The 21630-nt window shown below is 37.7% G+C and overlaps 2 protein-coding genes across 7 annotated transcripts in view; both read left to right on the forward strand.

Moving 5' to 3' along the window:
- pde4a (phosphodiesterase 4A, cAMP-specific) overlaps positions 1–11763 on the forward strand; it is a 63327-nt gene extending 51564 nt beyond the window's left edge. For all 3 annotated transcript variants that reach the window (XM_028454987.1, XM_028454989.1, XM_028454990.1), the window contains 9 exons: positions 1931–2024; positions 2149–2312; positions 3246–3344; positions 3418–3582; positions 3699–3798; positions 5261–5415; positions 5554–5676; positions 7697–7879; positions 8112–11763. In XM_028454987.1, coding sequence (XP_028310788.1) covers positions 1931–2024; positions 2149–2312; positions 3246–3344; positions 3418–3582; positions 3699–3798; positions 5261–5415; positions 5554–5676; positions 7697–7879; positions 8112–8618 — 1590 coding nt within the window. In that variant the 3' untranslated portion in view covers positions 8619–11763. The remainder of the gene's footprint in view (positions 1–1930; positions 2025–2148; positions 2313–3245; positions 3345–3417; positions 3583–3698; positions 3799–5260; positions 5416–5553; positions 5677–7696; positions 7880–8111) is intronic.
- Positions 11764–12971: 1208 nt separating this feature from the next.
- Positions 12972–21385, forward strand: prkcsh (PRKCSH beta subunit of glucosidase II). 4 transcript variants are annotated; one of them, XM_028454991.1, is made up of 18 exons: positions 12972–13055; positions 13340–13477; positions 15173–15289; positions 15756–15851; positions 15927–15984; positions 16733–16850; positions 17097–17226; positions 17388–17472; positions 17676–17754; positions 17861–17944; positions 18015–18179; positions 18268–18361; positions 18548–18617; positions 18769–18858; positions 18942–19016; positions 19090–19189; positions 19259–19421; positions 21218–21385. In XM_028454991.1, the coding sequence occupies exons 2-17, from the start codon at positions 13390–13392 to the stop codon at positions 19397–19399; spliced, it is 1590 nt and encodes a 529-aa protein (XP_028310792.1). In that variant the 5' UTR covers positions 12972–13055; positions 13340–13389; the 3' UTR covers positions 19400–19421; positions 21218–21385. The 4 variants fall into 4 exon arrangements, with proteins under 4 accessions (XP_028310792.1, XP_028310793.1, XP_028310794.1 ...); XM_028454992.1 differs by having other exon boundaries at positions 13039–13119; XM_028454993.1 differs by lacking the exon at positions 12972–13055 and adding an exon at positions 13062–13186.
- Positions 21386–21630: the final 245 nt, after the last annotated feature.

The raw sequence follows: 21630 nt of genomic DNA on the forward strand, positions 1-21630 counted from the left end.
ATCTCACATCAACATTTGTGTTTGTGTTATTTTTTAACAACAAATTTTGATCAAGTTTTAGTCACAGTCTTTTGACTAAAATGCAACTTGGTCAAAATGTAGTGATCAGGGCTATTTCAGTTATCATCTAGTTTTTCAACTAAATCACATTAAGATAAGACTACAACATAAAGCATAAGAAGTTATGCATTTATTTTAAAGTTATAATTACCATTGATCAACCTGATATGGAATGGTATAATGTTTGTAAGCAGACAGATTCAATCAATCAATCAATCAATCTTTTATTTGTATAGCGCCAAATCATAACCAATGGTATCTCAAGGCACTTTACAGTAGAGCAGTCTTAAGGACAGACTCTTCATTTTATGGATACACACATATGCATATATACGTATATACACATACATATGTATCCCACACCCAACATGAATTCATCATGGCGGCAAGGAAAACCTTCTGTTAAGCAGCAGGAACCTTGTGTGGATCCCATTCCTACGATGAACAGCCATCCACGTTATGCTGTGTTGGATGTGATCAATGCGAAAGACCACGAGTCATCCCATGTGACAAAACTATAGTTTAGTTTTTATTAGTTGACAAAAAATATGAATATATTTGATATAGTTTTTGTTTCAGATGTATTTTTTTATGCCATAGTCTCATAAATGTCAGTTAAAAAAAAAGATGTAGATAATGAAAACAATGACAAACATTTTTTTGTCAACAAAATTAAAACTAACTTAGTGTGTTTCTGAGGTGATGCCTTTAAAGTGTTGGCCTGTTTTTCCTCTTTAATCAGCTTCAGAAAAACAGTGTTGTTTGTCCTGGCACTCGAACTGGCACTGTAGAAGTGTTGGTTGGCAGCTATGACTCAGCGATACAACGCGAGCAAAGGAAAGAAGCAAACTGAGAGAGAAAGAGAGAAACGTAGTGAGGGAAGGCTTGTCTAGAATGAGCCTACTGTCATCAGGCTGGACAGCTCTTATAGGCTCCTATGTTTGCTTTAGGTATAAGGAGCACCAGGCTGGATAGGGATGGCTTTGAAAATCAGAGGTCATTTTCAGGAAAAATATTTGTTTTGATACCTAACACATGTGGAATGGAATGAAGCCCAGGTGCAGCATGTGACAGAGGAGGATATCCGAGAGCGAGAGCAGTAATGGAGAGTGTTGTTTATCTCAAGAGAGGGGTAAGAGTAGATGTACGACACCGGAGAAACTGGAGGGAGGGAGACAGTTGCGGAGGGGAGGGTTGACCTTGGTAAAGGTCAGAGATACCTTCCTACTCCCCCGGATTGTCACCACGGCAGCCACCGCTCTCACATCAAGCTCAAGGACTGGCTGTGAGGAGGCAGTTACCACAGCAACTGCTCTGGTTGCCATGGAGACTGTTATGTGTGAACGATCAGTCAGTAGGACACAGACTGAGGGGTCTGTAAAAAATCACATTGTGCCTTCACAGGACTTGTCTGACAGGGAATTATTAATCCCCCTCCTCTCGTCCACACAAATAAATCCATTTACAAAGACCGAGAGAACATTTAGGAACCGTGTTTTTACCCTGCCATCAGTGAAACACTCGAAGTGTGACTGTACTGAGCCCCACACTGTGAGTTCAGGAGTAGAGAGAGCTCATATTGTTGGTGTATATCTCAGGACATCTGTAAGAGAACCCGCCGAGTTGTGCTATTGAACATTCTGTTCTGCCATGATTCATGTTAGATCGTCTAACCCCTCAGAACACAAATATGGTATTGCATTTTCCTGTTGAATGTGTATTATGTAAGCCACGGCGAGAAAAACATACAAAGGTATTGATAATACTAATTAGCATGTGTCTGTATATTTTTGAATACATCAGTAACTCTTTATGCAACCTCATCTGCATTAATAACTGTACATCATCTCTCTGTCTGTTCTCTTCACAGTTCAAGAGGATGCTGAACAGGGAACTGTCCCATTTGTCAGAGATGAGTCGCTCAGGGAACCAAGTGTCAGAATACATCTCCACTACCTTTTTAGGTAAAGCAAACCTGTCCAATTCATACCAGCCCCCTTTATTATTTCAAATCCAAGCCTCTGGGACAAGAGCAAACCTAGCGATCATTCTCCCCCATAGCTGACCTATGACCTTCTCTCTTTCTAGATAAGCAGAACGATGTTGAGATCGACTCTCCGACCTTGAGGGAAAGAGAAAAACCCATGTGTCATATCAGTGGTGTGAAGAAGCTAACGCACAGTTCCAGCCTTTCTAACTCTGCCATGCCACGCTTCGGTGTGAAGACTGAACATGAGGATGCATTAGACAGGGTAAAAAAAAAAGAACTATGAGTCATGGCACACACGAACACATAAATCCAAACAGGAAAGCTTTCAGAACATTGATTCTTAAATCATTTCTGCCTCCCCATGTAAATATGTTTGTATACCACATGCCACAAAATGCAACGTTTCCTCAACATTAGTTTTAATTGCTCATTACACTAAGGATTTTACAAAAAAGGAGAGGCTGAGGTGAATACAGTACATACCGATATTGCCAGAGGTGTAAGTGACGAAAACAAGTACTCACGTAACTGTAATTGTGTTGAATTTATGGGAACTTGTACTTTTTGAGTATATTCTGTACTCAAGTACGTTTTAAAAGAAGTAAAGTAATTCATTACATTTCTACCCCTAACAGTTACTGAGTACATTTTCATTGTGAACCTACAAAAAATAATATGACCAAACAACAATCAACCAGATTTAAACGTAAATCACACTGCCAAAACAATGTCGAATGCTGGTTAATTTCACTGTTTTAGAGTTCATACATGTAGTTCTACTAAGAGCCTCACAATTAGTTTTATTTTAGATTGAATTCATTTGTGTTATTTTATTTAAAAAATAATTGTACATTTTGACAAACCTTTTATTTTATACAGATGCCTTTATGGAAAATAATTTCAGTTCCAAATGTGCAAGATTTGATCTCTTTCTTTTTAAGTTTATACATGTGATGTTTACTGTATTCAAGGGAACCGTGGCAAGATTTATGAAGGTAGCTAGTAAATGTTACTTTGAGTATTATTTAATTGAGCTACTTTTTACTTGTACTTGTACTTGAGTACAATTTCAATCAAGTAACTGTACTTCTACTTGAGTAGGATATATCTGTACTCTTTACACCTCTGGATACTGGTAATATTCGACATCATCTGAACGCTTTCTTGCGCTGACATGTTTATGTTTCTCCTTCAGGAGCTGAACGACTTGAACAAGTGGGGCCTTAATATCTTTCGTGTGGCAGAGTTCTCTAATAATCGACCCCTCAGCTGCATAATGTTCGCCATCTTCCAGGTGAGTAGAAACCAAACGCTGATTTCTCTTTGGCTTTAGGAGTTGCATCTAACCTGAACCTGTCCTCTTGCAGGAACGAGATCTTTTGAAGACCTTTCGGATCCCTGTGGATACATTTGTCACTTATGTGATGACCTTGGAGGACCACTACCATGCCAATGTGGCCTATCACAACAGCCTCCACGCTGCAGATGTCACTCAGTCCACTCACGTACTGCTATCCTCGCCAGCTTTGGATGTAATTACATTCATAGTTCGACAATTGTTTGGGGAAAAAAATCATACAGACAAAGGTCTCAAAGATAATACTTTTGAAATAACAGTGCGTTTTATTTTTTTTTTGTTTTCTGACAGGCTGTATTCACAGATCTGGAAATTCTAGCTGCGTTATTTGCTGCTGCCATCCATGATGTGGATCATCCAGGAGTGTCCAACCAATTCCTCATAAACACCAGTGAGTCCAAATTTAATTAGAATGAAAAAGATAAAATATGAACAAAAACAAGCGTGAAATAAACTGATGGTATTTAATTCCCCATATGTTTGGGAGTGCTAAAGTATTCATGATTATGGGAACAACTTCCTGTGTTGCAGCAGAAATAGCACAAAGCAAATGACTAGTTGAAATGACAAATGTTCTTTCCAAAATAACTTAGTTAAGAATTATGCTTCATTTTGTTTTGTTTTTTTTAATCATTAAATAGACTCTGTCAATGGTTCTCAACCTTTTTTGGGTCGTGACCTTACTTTGATATCACAAATTTCTGGCACTTATTTTTTTTCTTTCTTTCTAGAATTTGTTTTTGATCATGTTTATTAAAATGTGTTACAAATACAGAGTATTTGCAAAGTGACAAGACATATTTATACTGCATTTTATTAAAACTAGATTTATATTTGAGAAGGTTTAAGTGTATAATACAGTTGTTTAATATGTTTTGTGTGTGATGTGTTAAGTTATTTACTGTGAAAAAACCATGGAACTAAACATAACAACCCTGGATCAACCTGTCACTGTGAATGTTCATGGACATAATATTTTCATTTAAATGTTCACCTGCACTACTCATCAATGCACTACTGCACTGTTATCTTATTATTATTATTGTATTTTTATTTTATTCCGTTATTATTATTATTATTATTATTATTATTATTATTATTATTATTATTATTTCATTATTATCTTGTTATTTTATTTAGTTTGCACATATTAGTCTAACTACTCTTATATTTATGTTTATACTTCTTTTTTATTTATTTTTATTTATTCTAGTTGATTGTTATTATTTAATGTTACACTATCAGAGAGAGCACAGGTCACCAAGACAAATTCCTCGTGTGTATTCATACACTCTTGGTCAATAAAGTTGATTCTGATTCTGATTAAAAATATCATTTTAATCAGTAATGTGTTTTTTTTATTAATTCCTAAACATTTTAAGGCACCCCATTTTAAATCCAGGCGACCCCAAATGGGGTCACAGCCCCAAGGTTAAAAAGCCCTGCTCTATGTTCTAACATGGGACAAAGTCAAAAATTGCAATACGTTGATGAAATGTTTAAAGCTTATAACCAGGACCTTTTTTAGAAATAATTGATGTGAAAGATGTTGTTTTATGTGTGTGCATTGTTTGGTGTATATGTCTATTCAAATAGATATTTCTCTTGTATCTTTCTTTGTATGTTATGTTACGTATTCATCGTTTTATTGTACAGGAAGTTGCACCCATAATGAAAAAGGTTTTGCCTATAAAACCTTACTCTCTGTTTTTGTAAGTCTGTTTTGTTTTGTTCTTTCACCATTTCACATGTTCAAAAAGTACTTTTTTGCAAATCTGTTTATAATCTGTCACCATGATGTGAAAAATGTCTGTATCACATAGTTTTTTTTTATTTTTGTGCTGCGCTCCTAGACTCAGAGTTAGCCCTGATGTATAACGACGAGTCCGTATTGGAGAACCATCACCTGGCTGTGGGTTTCAAACTGCTTCATGAAGACAACTGTGACATTTTCCAGAATCTAAGCAAGCGTCAGCGACAGAGTCTGAGGAAACTGGTCATTGATATGGTGAGGCTTTGGCAAAACATCTGTGTTTCTGCTGATATCAGTGAGTGACTCATTTGTTGGTCTTTACCTCACTGATCTAATCTGCATTTATAACTGATCCTTGAAAATAGTCATTCCAATAACTCTTCTCATTTTCAGGTGTTGGCTACAGATATGTCCAAACATATGAGTTTACTAGCAGACCTGAAGACGATGGTGGAAACCAAGAAAGTGACGAGTTCTGGAGTGCTACTACTCGACCACTACACTGATCGGATACAGGTCAGGCAATGTTTTAAGATAGATGCTTAAAGTCCAAGGATACTTTTATTTTGAAACTGGCTGACATCGTTTAAAATGAATAGTACAGAAAGAGCATAAACAGTGAGCTCCAGATTTTGGCTTCTTCTTCTTCTTCTTCTTCTTCTTCTTCTTCTTCTTCTTCTTCTTCTTCTTCTTCTTCTTCTTCTTCTTCTTCTTCTTCTTCTTCTTCTTCTTCTTCTTCTTCTTCTTCTTTGTCTAATAATTAAGTTATCCTACTTATTTTATTGCTTGTTTTAATCTTCATATTCAGTCTCATACTTGAAAAGCTCATACAGTGTTCAAAACAAAATGAATTTTAATTCAATACATACTATTCAAAATAAATAAATGCATTTTAAAAATGATGTTAATTTTTTCTCTCTTCCTATCTTTCTCGCGTAACCATTATCGCGTGACGTATTGTATTGCGACCTCGAATATTAAGTAAATATTATTCACCTAGAATATTTCTTACTTGTCAGCATTTTGCAAAACAAAATATGGTCGTCTATCTCAGTCATGACTTTGTTACAAACAGGGCAGACAGCCAAAGAGAACTGACTGACTTACATTTAATTCTTCCACTTCCTGTCTGACATTAATAGCAGACCTATGGTCTGTATGACAGGTCACTGTTGTTTGACAAAGGAACAGTCGTGGTTGTGTCATGTCATAGTTTCATCTAAAACAGTCGCTGTACAGAGAAAGAGGCCTTCCACTAAAAGCTTTCCTTATTGTCGTCTGACATGATTATGGACTGAAAACTTTGGTGTGTATTGTAGGTTTTCCAATAGATGTTTGGTGCTTTGATGCTACTACAGATGGGCATTATACTTTATTATATACAGTATCTACCTACCACAGAAAAAAACATGAATCCATGGCTCCTGTAAGAGTGTTTGTTACAAGGATGCCTACTTGGACAGTTTATTGATTTTATAAAATTGAGATTGCCCATGAGCAACAACGACATAAAGATCACATTGTATGACTTTACAAAGTGATACACTTCTAAATTTTGAATTATTTTAATTACTTCACCTCATGTCACATACTCATACATGTGTATTTTAAATATTAAACCTCAGCAATGGAAAACATTTGATTTAAGAAACAAATAAACAAAAACAAGTCTGCGATTACTTCACTTTATTCAGAATTCTAGCAATAAGTTGTGATATAACTAAAAAAGTTTTAATACAAAAAGTATAATTACCCCCACCTAGGAGGTAATATTTAATGTTTATTTATTTATTGATTTATTTGTCTGTTAGCAGGATTACGTCAAAAGCTCTTAATAGATTTTGAAAAATGTTTAACAATCGATTAGATTTTTTAAGGGATTTTGATCACTTCTGCTTCTGGTTCAGTTTCAAAAATCGAAAAATCCCAATCTCTCATTATTGGCAAAATTTCAAAATTCTATATCTTGGTTTGTAAGTGACCGATCTTTATGAAATTTGACTCAATTATGTCGGGTTGGTTCCTCAATTACCTCACCAAGTTTTATCCTGATCAGATCCGGATTGCGCATTTTGTCACTATTATTCAAAACAATTGTGTGCTGCATTCCCTTTCCAACCTACTTTATGGTTATTATTGCCAAGCCTTTAAAGTGTGAATGATCATGGTGCCATGATCAGGATCACTGATCCAGATAACTGCCAATATCTGCCAATAAGGATATTTGGTGCTCAGTGGAGGTTTGTGCTCTCTGAGTGCTCTTGTTTGTTTAAACACTTCTAAACTTCAGCTACAACCAGTACCTTCTGTGCTTTTGCATGATTCATGTTCTTGTTGTGTCTGGGACTCACAAAACTACTTGCCACAGTGGCTGGTAGTTTCAACAAATTCACTCAGAGCTGCATTAAAATAATCAAATTTGGAAGTTGGTGCTAATTTTAATTCCTAGAAATGATCCATATGTGTGTAGAATTCAAAGAGGTACACAATAGTTCTCTCTCGGTGTATTTATCATGTAATGTGTGCCTTTGTGCAGGTGTTGAGGAACATGGTGCACTGTGCTGACCTGAGCAATCCGACAAAGCCTCTGGCTGTGTATCGACAATGGACGGAGAGGATCATGGAGGAGTTCTTCAGGCAGGGGGATAAAGAGAGGGAGCGAGGAATGGAAATCAGCCCCATGTGTGATAAACACACTGCATCTGTAGAGAAAAGTCAGGTAAATGACCAGCAGGGAAAACACACACACACGTGGTATGAATGTGGTTTTCTAAATAACTGGATACCTGTTAGTCCTGTGGGTGGGAGAGAAGTGCAGTGCAGGCAGTGGCTTGTGGGCTCTGATCACAGCAGTCATCCTCCTACATGTTTAATGCTGATTAGCAGGCAGTGAAGTGACACCACAGAGCGAGTGTGTTTCTGTCCCTCACACTCTTATTCTCTGATCATAGGTGGGATTTATTGACTACATCGTCCACCCTCTGTGGGAGACATGGGGGGACCTTGTGCACCCCGATGCCCAGGACATCTTGGACACGCTGGAGGACAACAGGGACTGGTACCAGAGCACAATCCCGCAAAGCCCCTCACCTCCTCCGATTAGCAAGGACAAGGAGCTAAACGCTTGCATTGACAAATTTCAATTTGAGCTTACGCTTGAGGATAGCTCTCAGAGAGAACAGGAAGATGAGGGTGACGAGCCCCTGCAGAACCACGTGGTGCTGGATGGAAGCCACGTGGGAGACGGGAGTAAAAAGGAAGAAGAGGAGGACATCATGGTGGAGGAGGAAAACGAGGACATCATCGAAGAGGAGGAGGAGGTGGCAATGGAGGAGGAAGAAGTAGAGGAGGAGCTGAAAGCTCATTTGGAAGTCGAGGAACCTGAAAAGGAAAGACTTTCTGACACAAGTCCTGTAGAGGAAGAGGAGGATTCTTCTTCTCAAGCTGAGGATACATGAGTTCTGCTCCTGTATCGCTCTCCTCACTTGCACATATTACCTTGTTCATTGTTTCAATGGCCAAACCAAGAACAAAAACGAAATGACTGCTATGACAATACAGACCTTTACATATATTTTTCAAAAAGGGAATACAAATAAAATCGCTTCAAGAGAAGTTCAATACACAGCAACTGTAGATTTGGAGAGGTGGTGAGACTTTCGGCTAATTTCATGGACTTTGGGCCGAGACGATTATGGGAGAGCTTTATGATGGGCAACTGGAAAGCGTAGCATCTGGGACTGGAATGCACACACACAAACACACAAACATGACATTGCAAACAGAAAATGACCCAATCAGGTAGAATACCAGATAGCAATGTGGGTATTTGCATGCTGCGGTAATGCAGTGAAATTGTAGTTACACACACACACACACACACTTGTTTGTATGTGTGCATTGTTACGAGAGGGACGAGGATCATTGATGAATCTCTGGAAAAAGAAGCCATCCCTTAATGGAGTATTACCTAGTGTTCAGTCAGTATTAGCAATTCATGTTTGTTAGAATCTCAATAGGAAGTGAGAAGCTACGAAAAGCTACTTGTCAAGTGACTTATTTTTTCCATTTTTGTCGGAAAGAAAAATACGAGAATCCACAGAGTTGGAGGAGAGAATATTTATGAAAAGGAAGTTGCTGCGACGAAGGGGCCGTCAGGTCCTCAAACCCGTTTCCCTTTACATGGAGAGTGCTACTGGTGCAAGATGGCTCTGTGCCTTTCTGAAACACCAGCTTCCTGGAAGGAGCTGTCATGAAGCAATGCATTGTGGGACCGGAGTGTCTGATTTTTGTTATCCATTTTGATTGTCTCTTGTAGAAGATCTCTCTTTACTGTTCATGATATTGTAGTGTGTATCTCACACTTAAACGTGTCTGTGGTGATATTATGTTTTCAGCTGTAAGTCTTCCTTTGTTGCACTTCTGGTAATATAAGAACTCAGAACTATAGATGCCGAGCAATCCCTACCACCACCTTTTCTTCTAGAATATCTTCTTCTTCTTTTTTTTTTTTTAACTTTTCTGAGGATAAGCCATGATATGCTTTGAAGCATACATTTTGCCTATTTTATATTCACCTGTTGCTTAGAGGGACACCGGGTTATTTCATCAGCACAACAATTTCTCACTCGTAATCTCACGCCCACTTGCACTGTGTTTCTGTTCTTATATATGAGACTATTCTCACCAAAGTAGAGGATGAGAAACGAATGAATAGGGAAATCAGGGAGGCAGAATGTTTGGGGGGTAAGGGGGTGTAATTTGGCCAAAAGAGGTCTCTTAGTCCAAATAATCCTCATTATGTTTTCAATGCTTTTTTGCCTTAACATCTGATGCAGGATTCACACCTGTCAGTATGTAGATTTATTAGTCCTGAACACAAAACCTGTAATACTTCTAACACGTCTGTATGCTTATTCCTGTAAGTATCTGTGTATTTGTGCACAATGTATTCAACATTGGATTTAAATTAAGGGGGGAAATAAATCATTTTTTATTGTGCTGAAACCAACTTAAAGAATGTGTTACAATGAGATTATTGGACTTTTTGGAAAGAGTCGGTGATGAGTAACGATGGCCAGATAATGACACACGGGCACAAGGACATTAAAGTTTTCATACGTGTCACAGTTCATCACCGACATCCTTGAGTTCAGGATTTGATCAGCACACTTTGAGTAGGTGGCTATAGGTTGTTTGCGGTGTTTGTTCTTTCACAGGGTAAAAATAGCGTAAATCTGATTATTTTTTATTTTTGAAATCAAACATGCCTGTGGTTGTTTTGAGGGTAACAGCAGGTTTCTGCAGGTCAGCAACTGAGCTTATCTGAAAACACCACAGCCTGGTGTAACAGGGAACTGTGTGTTCAACCTGCTCTTGTCCTAGGACGGAGCAGAGCTGCTGGGCCACCACAGTCATTCCCTCTGGTCCAATGGGAATCCAGGATTACCACGAGTCACTTAAACCCTAAGATTCCCATAGGCATTGGCCTTTTTTTTCCTTTTTAATATTATGCTTGTTTTTTGTGGCTTCTTCTTCATCTTCTTCTACTACTACTACTATCATAAGCTATAAAAAAAAATCGCCATACAAACACAATACTGTAGCAATTGTTTCTTATTAGGAGGATTATTTAATTAATTGATTGCTGCCATTCTTTTTAAATGATTAAAAGAAAACCAGGGGAAGTGTTTTCTTTGAACAGTTTGTGTACAGTTTATTTTTATATCATTCTGGTGGATGGTCTGAAAAATTAAATCATCTGTTGATTATATAGCTATGAGCATTATTGCTTTTTGTATATATTGTAATATTGTGCTGTAAATGATGAAAATTACCCAAGTCATAATGCTTGACGAATAACCACATAATAGGAGTCAGGTGAATCACTGGAACACTGCGGGCCACATTTTTTCCCCTTTCGATCAGTCCTGTTTTTTGTTTCCACCCTCTGTCAAAACTGTTGTAACTATATTTGTACCAGCACTTTATATCATCAGGTTGGAGGCAGGCTGTGTTTCAGGTGCTTGTGGTCATTGGCACTGACTTACGCTATTTATTTCCCACTGAGCCAAATCACGTCATTGGTTTGTCAGTTAACGTCCTTCCGTAAGAATAATCCGGCTAAATGCGTCATTCAGTGAAAGAAAAAGAAAAAAAAAAGAAAGAAATGTCCATGTGAGATTAAAAATGTTTGATGGATAAAAGTTAAACGTGAGCTGATGTAGTCACAGCCCTGTGACGCAGTTAAAGCTGATTAATGTGTCCTTACTAAACATTTGCAGCACTGTCACAACATCTGTTTCTTAGTAACCTTAATCACTAACTAGCCTGATAGCCAAAATGTCCGTCCCACGGTGGCCTATATCTGGTTCCTGCTGGAGTTGATGACATAGGTTTGTTGTCACAGATGGACTGCCCCTGAGAATAATTCTCGAGGCTTTAATTCATGTGTTTGTTTGTAGTAAGAAAGACAAATCAAAGGGGAAAAAAACATGAAATGATTGTAAGATTTGTAAATGATCTTGCTGTAATGTGTAAAATGTGTCCTAGTTATTTTTTATTATATTATTTTTATGAAAGTTTTTTTTCCTCTTAACAGAGCTGAGGTGTCATTTTGTGAATAAATACATTTAATAAGCAAACATCTCTCTCTCTCTATAAATATATATATATAAATATAAAACAATATAATAGTATATCAGTATATTTTTGTTTTATTTCACTGTTCGTTACTGTAAAGTGTGTTAAAAATACAAATAAAGATTTTTGTAATAAATTGAATAACATTGTTGTACTTTCTTGAAAAGTTCAGGTGTGCTAGTACACCATTATTATTATTATTATTATTTAATATATATAAGCAGCTGTTTGTTTAAATGGATCGGGAACACAGTGCAGGGTATATGCTATACACAAAACTATTGTGTTTTTTGTTGCACTGTGTCAACGCAGAGGACTGAGCCATAAGCGTTGACTTGATGCCGAAACAGAAATAGCAATTAAGACTACTGTACTTTTCACTGCGTGCTCCGTCTCAACCTCTGCTTAGAACAGTGGTTCCCAACCTTTTCTGGGTCCTGACCCCATTTTTAGTCACAAATCTCTGGCCACACTGGGACATTTTTTCTCTAGAATTAGCTTTTGATCATTTTCATTATACTGTGTTACAAATACAAAGAAGCCAGGATTAGTGCACAAAGTGACAAAATGCGCCGCCTCAGATATTTTTATACTTTTTATTTTTAGATGTTTATTTGTTTACATTTCATTTGGGCTAAATTTATATTTTAAAATGAATGTGTAGAATGCAGTTGTTTGATATTTTGTTTGGAGTTCCTATTTGAAAGACGACGATAATGAAAAAATAAAAATTTAATTTTAATCAGTATTTCTTTTATCAATTACGAGACATTTCAGGCGACCCCACATGGGGTCACGACCCCAAGGTTGGAAAAAAAATTGTCTTAGAAGATGCTTTAGTGCTCACTGCTCATATAGATTTCGGTGTATCACTTGATATTCTTTAAATATTTCCGTTTATATACTGATACACACATATATAAAACCATCCCAGTCTTGTCTGTCCTACGAAACTGTCCAACAGGAGCTGTTCCTCTGATGTGCTCGGTTATAATCCTGTCTATTATCTATATTAATTGTTTGTTTGTTTGGATTATTAAAATAGTTATTATCGAGACCCTCACCTTCGGTTTACATGTGATTTTATCCACATAACTGGCAGGCAGAGATGATCCCGCCCACAATCCCATAATCCTCTGTCTTGCGTCAAAGCGTAGTTTCACCTCAGCCAATCACAACGCGGCACAGAGTATCAACCAATCAGAGTGAGACAAGGCGGTGTGTGACCGTGGATCACGGAAGTACTTCTGTCGGTAATTATTTGCTTTGTTCTATCTCTTGTTTTTTTTTCTTCAACTATCGTCTTAGCAGCTGTAGGTAATTATTGATAAACATATATTTTTATGTATCCACTATTTGTTCTTAGTTACTGCTTTAAACACTGGTAAGTGGTTAGCATCAACGGGTAAACTAGCTTAGGGCCGCTACTCTCCTGCACTCAATGACAGAGATTCCTTTGTCTTCAGTTAAATTGTTTACATGTTGTGTTGTGTTGTGTGTGTTGCTGTCAAGCCATGTGTGTGTATGTGCTTTGTAGGTGGTTTCAGTGCAGTGGAGTCGTTCCTTTATTCGAAGTCTGAGCTCAGGATGTCCTGTCAGTGTTTGTTGCTGCTACTGCTCGGTGTCGGAGTCTCAGCGGTGGAAGTCCAACGACCCCGTGGAGTCCCTTTATCAAGTAAGATTTTCTTTCTAATAAACATATGTAATGTTCATACGCACAGCTTAACATTTTAATGACATACGCCGAACGTTCTCTTATTTCCTGGTTGATCTACGTTCCAACTAGTGCTGTATGATTATCGCCAAAATAATAATCATGATTATTTTTGATCAATATTGTATTCACGATTATAATCAGTTATTTATCGCTTTTTTTTGCACTACTTTCAAACAAACAGTATGTGTACAGTTTACAGTCCAATGTTACGCTTTAAAATGAAATAAAAAAAAATAAAAAAATAAATAAAAATAATAATTTAATCATTCCGGTCCAGGGTGTACCCCCACCTAATGCCCAATGAGAGCTAGAGAAAGACACCAGCAGGCCCCCGTGATCCTGAAAAAAGTAAAAAGAGGGTCAGAAGATGGATGGATGGATGACTGGATGGATAGAACCCATGAATTTAAAATGTACCAAAGCCTAACTGAATAAATACACTGTTACAGACTGCAGAGCCTGAATGTAAATACTGCTTACGATTTGGTTAATTTAATCGTACCAATCAAAATCGTGATCAAGAGTAAAATCCATGAAATTGTGCAACCCTAGTTCCAACCCTCACTTTTAGCCATGAGCTTTGGGTAATGACAGGAAGAACAAGTCAACGAGTCGAAGCAGCTGAAATGAGGTTTCCTGAAGGATAGTCAGGTTCAGCCTCACTAGAGATAAATTGTTCTGTTTGGTCATCTGGGAGACACTCAGAGTAGAGCCACTGCTCCTCGAGAAGAACCAGCTGAGAATCTTACCCGATGCGCTGGATAAGCGGCACAAAACGTAAACCAAATGCAACCACATCCTTTTTCTATAAAACTTTTGTATGTCTTCTCGCAATTCTATCTTGAGATGGGCTGAATGAAAATAGTATTATTCCATCCAAGCCTTCTGGATCGCTTCCCTAACCAAGCTTTTTACATCCAGTACTTCACTATTTGTTCTTGTTTTTTTCACGGTGGAAAGAACAATGTACGTAATTCTGTGTTTGCTTGAGAACACCTGACACACTAGTGTCATGTCTTGCCCACTTTGTGGTATTAAAACAACAAAGACAGGGTCAGTTCTTCAACAGGCTTGTAACAAAGTGTGATGCTGTGAAGAAGGAAAAAACAGCTGGAAGAGCTGTTTCATATCTTGTGTCTTGGTTTTACTACTATTGACAATTATAAGTGGTGCAGCATCACACCAGAAGTGACTTTTTCTGTGCAAGCTCAGTCTCATTTGAGGGTTTGTGTGTACACGTGCTGTCAGTAGTCCTTGTTTCATCAGAGATGTTGATGCTATCTGTATCAAAGCATGATTTAAAAAAAAAAATCCTATCAATAGAATTTGGTCAAAGCACACAGACTTGATCAATGTCAACTTTATTTATATAGCACATTTAAAAACAGCTACAACCGCCCAAAGTGCTGTACAGCAAACATTATAAAGTACAATGTAAAAACAGTCACAAAATATACAACATAAAACAATAATAATTAAATGCATGGGATCTGCTCAGCTTGTGTTGAAGGCCACAGCAAAAAGATGGGTTTTCAACAATGACTTGAAAACATGAATGGACTGGGCCATTTTGAGATTCAGCGGAAGGCTGTTCCAGAGATCAATAATAAATAGTCAGACTTTAGCATCATGTCTCTTTTTTTGTTTCTACAGAAAGGCAGTTCTATGAAGAGGATAAACCTTTCACCTGTCTGGATGGCTCCCGCACCATTTCCTTTGACAGAGTAAACGACGACTATTGTGATTGTGAGGACGGCTCTGATGAACCAGGTCTGTAACAAACTGTCCAGCTCTGTGGTTGCTTCGTCACTATTAGAGTTTATGGCAAATGTTCTTGATAATTGTGACACTGTTTCGAGGTCACAATTATCTCACAAAACAGCATGGCAGAGGTAGATGTTAGGCAAACTGTTTTTTTTTTTTTTTTTTCAGTATTTGGTCTTCACTGACCAAGTTACCGTCTCACATACTGACGTTGAGTGAATAAAGGAGTGTAATTGTTATTTTAACTTTCTCTTTACTTATCCCATCCTTATTCAATGTCAATCTTTTGGCGTTTGTTTGTGTTGCTGTATCCTGCATCTTTGTGTATAGAAGGAGGGGCTTTTGTTGAAATACAAGCTGGGACGAGTCTTACAAAAAATGAATTATCTCAAAAGTACAACAGAATCTTTTCTTATTTCAAAAGCAGGACAATTTCTTTCCTGGATTAGAATAACTTTTTTTTAATTTACAGGCACGGCTGCGTGTCCCAATGGCAGCTTCCACTGCACTAATGCAGGTTTCAAACCAGCCTTCATTCCCTCATCTCGCATAAATGACGGGATCTGTGGTAAGACTTTTAATTTTACCATTTTTTCTTAGCTGCATTTATTGGCTGGTATTACCATGTGTGCTTCCCCTGCAGATTGCTGTGATACAACTGATGAGTACAACAGTGGTGCAGTCTGTCAGAACACCTGCAGGTGGGGATGTTTTCAATTTTGTGTTAGTTTTATTTCTTAATAGATACAGTTTTGATCACAACTTTTGGCCCTTGAGCCAATTTTTGACCAAATATCTTTTTGATCTGATGCCTGCATTTAAAAAAAAAAATAAAAAAAAAAAAAATCTGAGATGCCTGAAGGAAAATCTGAGTCTGCCAGAAAATAATTAAATACACTGATTACGAGAAAATTAGCAGACTGCTAGAGGAGAACGATTCTGGCATTGTTGCTTGGACAGTAGATGTAAAATCTATTAATAAATGCATAGAAATAAATATTCTGCTGAGCTAAATGGGTAATTTGCTGGTTGGTTTTACCACAAATAGCTAAAAGCACAGCTGTGGTTGGAATCCCGCTCTGTTCAGTCATTGTTGTTGTGTCCTTGAGCAAGGCACTTCACCCACATTGCTTTGTAGAAAGTGTGCATTAATGTTGATGGTGGTCAGAGGCAGCCAATTGGCAGCCACGCTTCTGTCAATATGCCCCAAGGCAGTGTGGCTACGACGTAGCTTACCACCAACAGTGTGACTGATTTGAATGAATAATACATTCTGTAATGATCTTTGAGTGTCATTGATAAATCCAAGCCATTATTATGATTAGAATTGGGCCAATAGTGCTGATTAGATCAGATATTCAGAGTTTAGTTGCATTGTTGAGCTGATACATGTGCCTAATCTTTAGATGTGTATGTTTTTATTGATTGTACATATTGTGCACTTTACAGGGAGATGGGACGAAAAGAGAGGGAGAGCTTACAAAAGATGGCAGAAATAGCGAAGGAAGGTTTTCTGCTAAAACAACAACTCATTCATGAGGCCAAGAAAGGCCTGGAGGAAAAGCAGGTAAAATGATCTTTTTTAGCTTAAAGCACCAAACTGAAACATGGAAAGACTCCTGTTATTTATTTAAAAAAATGATTATATGTAACCATAAATTAATTTAATTTTTTTTCTGAACACATGCATTCACATTTAGAAGATACATACTGAAAACAAATTCTGTATTACAACTATTCCCAATAAAATAAATTTTTTATGTGACTAACAATCTAGTTTAGGTAAATGTTGAACTTTTGTTTGTTGTAACAGGTCAAACTCTCAGATGTCCAGAACAGTAAGAAGGATTTAGAAGAAAAGGTGGAGACCTTGAGGTCAGTAAAAGAGACTGCAGAGCAGCCAGAAAAAGAAGCTAAAGATCGCCACCTAAAGGCCTGGGAAGGTATATTAGCACTGTATTTGAAATTATAGCACCTCCTGCTGTTTGGGAGAAGCATTACATTCAAGCATGGGCTGTTTCATGCAGATAAACAATAACCGGTTACTACAGCTTGTTGGTGTTTGTGCAGGAGATTTAAAAAGAATTGACTATGTTTGTGTCAGATCAAAAAGCTGTCATTCACATGGAGAAGAACAAAGCCAGGATGGCCGAGGCGTTTCTTGAGCTGGATGATGATGCTGACGGCTTGTGAGTATCAGTGTAATGCAGAGTTTACAATAGCAGTTATTAAAGAATGATCTATAAGCTGTTGTTGCTTTCAAAAAAGGATACTGATTTGTTGAGTTTTTTAACTTTATATGACAGATAATTTTACTTGTTTTCCCAGTAAAATAAAATAAAAAATGTTGTCAGGGATCGCATTAACAGTTTTTCCTTGTTGTATGTTTTAGTGTCTCAGCTGCTGAGCTGCAGTCCCACTCAGAGCTCGATCCAGACTCTGATGGTTTGTTTACAGATGCAGAGGCCCAGGTAAACACAAAACGATGCAGCAAATACAAGTGTTTGGAACTCTATTGTTCATCCTAAGAACATGATTGAAAATCCGTCTGTGATCAATGTTCGTGGTTTTGTGCAGGAACTGCTCGGAGGGATGGACAAAGTGGACACAGTAGCGTTTGAAGCTGCTTGGAATAATGTTAAAGATAAATACATGTCGGAGGTAAAGAGAAGCTGCATTTGGTCTTTTTTTATGTGCAGTTGATCCTAATGTACTTCATTGTTGGCTTCAGTCTAATGTAGATAGTCCATCACCTGTGGAAACACCACCAGAAGAAAGGGAGTCAATCTCTGAGAATGATTCTGAACAGTACCCAGAAGATGACATCCCAGAAGATGATGATGAGGATGATGAAGATGATGATGAAGAGGAGGACCCAGACGATAGAGACTACAAGGCAAGCATTCACACTTTCTTCTTCTAATATACTGTAAGTGAAGTTTTTGTTTGAGGATGTGATCATTAGTCTCTCCTTGGATTCACAGGTGCCTCCGACAGCACAGACCAATGTAAAGAAGGAGGATGAAGATGATGGAACGATGCCTCCATATGATGAAGATACACAGGCCCTCATTGATGGTAAAGTTGTGAATGAGACTCCTTCAAGCAGAAATTATATTACTTCTGCTCTAGATTTTTACTTCCTAGTGATTAAAGGTTTCTCTTCTTCTTCAATAAACTAAAGTTGACTGAATTTGTATAAATCTGTGTCTACTCAACCAAATGTACTGCAAGATGATGATAAATTCATTGTCTGGTTTCCAGCTGCTCAGAAAGCCAGGGACCAGTTTGATGTGGCTGAGAGAGCTCTCCAGGAAGTGGAAGATCAGATCAAGTAAGTGCTCCTCTTAGTGCACGTGCACCAGACACTTTGGCAACAACGTAATCAGCATTTGTTCCTGCACTGATTTTGGAGCTCACTTTTGTTTGGTAGCTGACTTTAAAATGTAATGACTAAACACTTTAGTGTTGGATTTTGTTTACAGGAATCTGGAGAAGGAAATCTCATCCGACTTTGGGCCAAACAGTGAATTTGCCTACCTCTACAGCCAGTGCTACGAGTTAACCACTGGCGAGTACGTTTCTGAATGACAGAAAAGAATGAATTTAGTGGGTAGTATTTAATCCTTTCTAAGCCTTTTGTCTTTTTTGTTTTTAGGTATGTTTACAGGTTTTGTCCATTTAACAAAGTGTCTCAGAAACCAAAATATGGTGGATCTGAAACTAATTTAGGGTAAGAAAGCAGTTTGTTTTGTTTTTTAAACTGCATTCCTAACAAATCTGGTGCTTTCATCATGTGCTTGTAGAACGTGGGGGAAATGGGCTGGTCCTGATAATGACATCTACTCTCTAATGAAGTATGAGCATGGAACAGGGTGCTGGCAAGGCCCCAACAGATCCACCACAGTGAGTCACTGTTTCTCAAATTTTTACAATTATAATATGAGTCGTCTTAGACTTTTTTTTGTCGTGCAGGTTAAGCTGACGTGTGGTAAGGAGACGGTGGTGACGTCAACATCAGAGCCGAGTCGCTGCGAGTATCTGATGGAGTTCATCACTCCTGCGGTCTGCCAGGAACCACCGAGCCTGGACTCACTGCGTCACACAGAGCTTTAGATCTTTCCTGTTTTTGTTTTCAGTGAGTATTTGTAATGTTTTTGTTTTTTTGAACCTCTGCATTTGTCCTGTGGTAAGTGTTTAAAGGTCCCATGTCATGCTCTTTATTTGCTCTAAGAACCCCAAAAACATAGTATTTGAGGTTTATTTTCCCAAACTCACCTGTTTTCCAGAGTTTTAGCCTCTGAAAAGTCACTTTCTGAGCAACTCTACACAAACAGGCTGATTTGCATCCTACTTATGCATATTCAAGAGTGGGCGTGTCTATAGACGGGACACTGATTTCCTCCTCCCCGCATGGTGACGTAGGGCCAGAGGACGCCCCGCCCTCCTCCCACTCTGTAGCTGAGCTCATGCTGCTTTATAAACACGAGACAGAGCATGGGGGCGGGGCGTTCGCCGGTGCATACATAGACTGTAGAAAATACATACATAGCACTAAGGAAGCTGAAATGCTCACCTTAGTGGGCGTGCCTGTTTATATGTCAATCACGGCAGAGAGTTTCCTGTAGACGTGGCTTCTCCAGCTCAGTGCGTCATCAAATTGGAGCGAGGTGTTTGGGCTCACCCTGCAGTAAGAAAGGAGCAAATCACCCTCTAACTAACAATTGAGGGAATCAATAAAAATAAAAAAAAACACTTTAGGCATGTGTATGAAGCCCAAACAGCACTTTATGATGTTTAAAGCACAGAAAAGTCAATTTGGCTTAACATGGGCCCTTTAAGAGTCAGGATTTGAAAATAAGTCACCACCTGACATATCGCTGCAGGATTATGTTTCATGTTTCAGTCAACATTACCAACTTGTAGTGCTTTAGGATCGTGATTCGAGGAGGACCACGTGAGCATTTAAAGATTGATTTTAAAGGAAGAGAAAGTCGGCAGCAAGTTAGAGGTAACAGCAGCTCCTTGACGACACTTAAGTGTAAAAATAATTGATTTTTAGGGTTTAGAATGTATGTGGTGTTTAAACTGGATACACACAAAGACAGTAGGGTTGTTTTTGGTTCTTCTCCAGATTACCTTTTGTCTTGTAATATTTCTGTCTTCTAACATTATCCTGTGTTCTGAGGTGCGTTAAGACTGAATTTGTCTCAATAATCGGCACTGACACGGGTCTGGGCCGACATTTGTAATTAATAAAATTTTTCAACATTTACAACCAAAACTCCTCTTTTTTTTTTCTTTTTTTTTTTATCTTTTTAAGATTTAAAAAAAAAAAAAATCTGTGTGTACCCAGTTTAAGCAGTGCCACATTAGTAGTAAACTGAGAACATTATGTTAGCATTTCCTACAAATACTTAGAATACGTCTATTAACAAATTTATCATTTCAGCCTTTGCAGTTGAAAACTGACTGAAATCAAACTAAATAAGAAGAAAAACTTTTCCAGTCAAGTTGTTGATATCATTACATTAAGTAAAAGAAGTGTTATTTGAAAGGGTTAGGTATTATCATAGAATAAAATAGCAAGTATCCACACAGTACTGTAGCTTGTAGTGTTTCCAATGACTATTGTAATCTTTACTTCATATCTAAATGTATTTTCTTGCTTGGTATTTTGTGATGTTTTATATTTCACAGTATAGGTTTATAATGTTTTAATTCATCTGATCTGCTCGACATAAAACATTAATTCTCACTGTACAATGAAGTCAGAGGCCCGTTCCTGCTTAGTGCTTTGAATAAAGCCTGCAGGGATTAATTAGAGCTAAACGCCTCTTTGTTAATAAGAAAAATAAATAAATAAATAAATAAGGAAAGACCTGACTTAAGCAAACATTTTATTGAAACGATCACATGTGCTGTGTGTTGCAGGTCATTCTTGTGGGACCAGTTACTATAGCAATATGGAGTTGCCATGATGTCGTCAGAGTGAAATACAGATCACTTCAATGTGTCATTTTTGCTTCATTTCAAGCTTCTCCTGCGTACTTGTGTTTATTCAAACTATGTCAAATGTTGGATCATTCCATTGGTACAAAATAAAAAGAATCTCTCAGAAAGAAAAATGGGTCGTTTTTAGGAGCTTAACTGAATAAAATATTGCCACCTGTCCATCCGAGGATATATAGTACATTCAAAATATTATATATATATATATATGTCTGTGTAAATATTCGAAATGGTTAATATTGGGAATCATAAATCAGATATCGCCAAACAATAATTATCTAACATCCGTTTGTCGAAATCCATCAAATAGAACAAAGAACCGTAGTAGATGTAAA

Source organism: Gouania willdenowi, chromosome 8, assembly GCF_900634775.1.
Source record: "Gouania willdenowi chromosome 8, fGouWil2.1, whole genome shotgun sequence".
In the NCBI taxonomy this organism is placed as follows: domain Eukaryota; kingdom Metazoa; phylum Chordata; class Actinopteri; order Blenniiformes; family Gobiesocidae; genus Gouania; species Gouania willdenowi.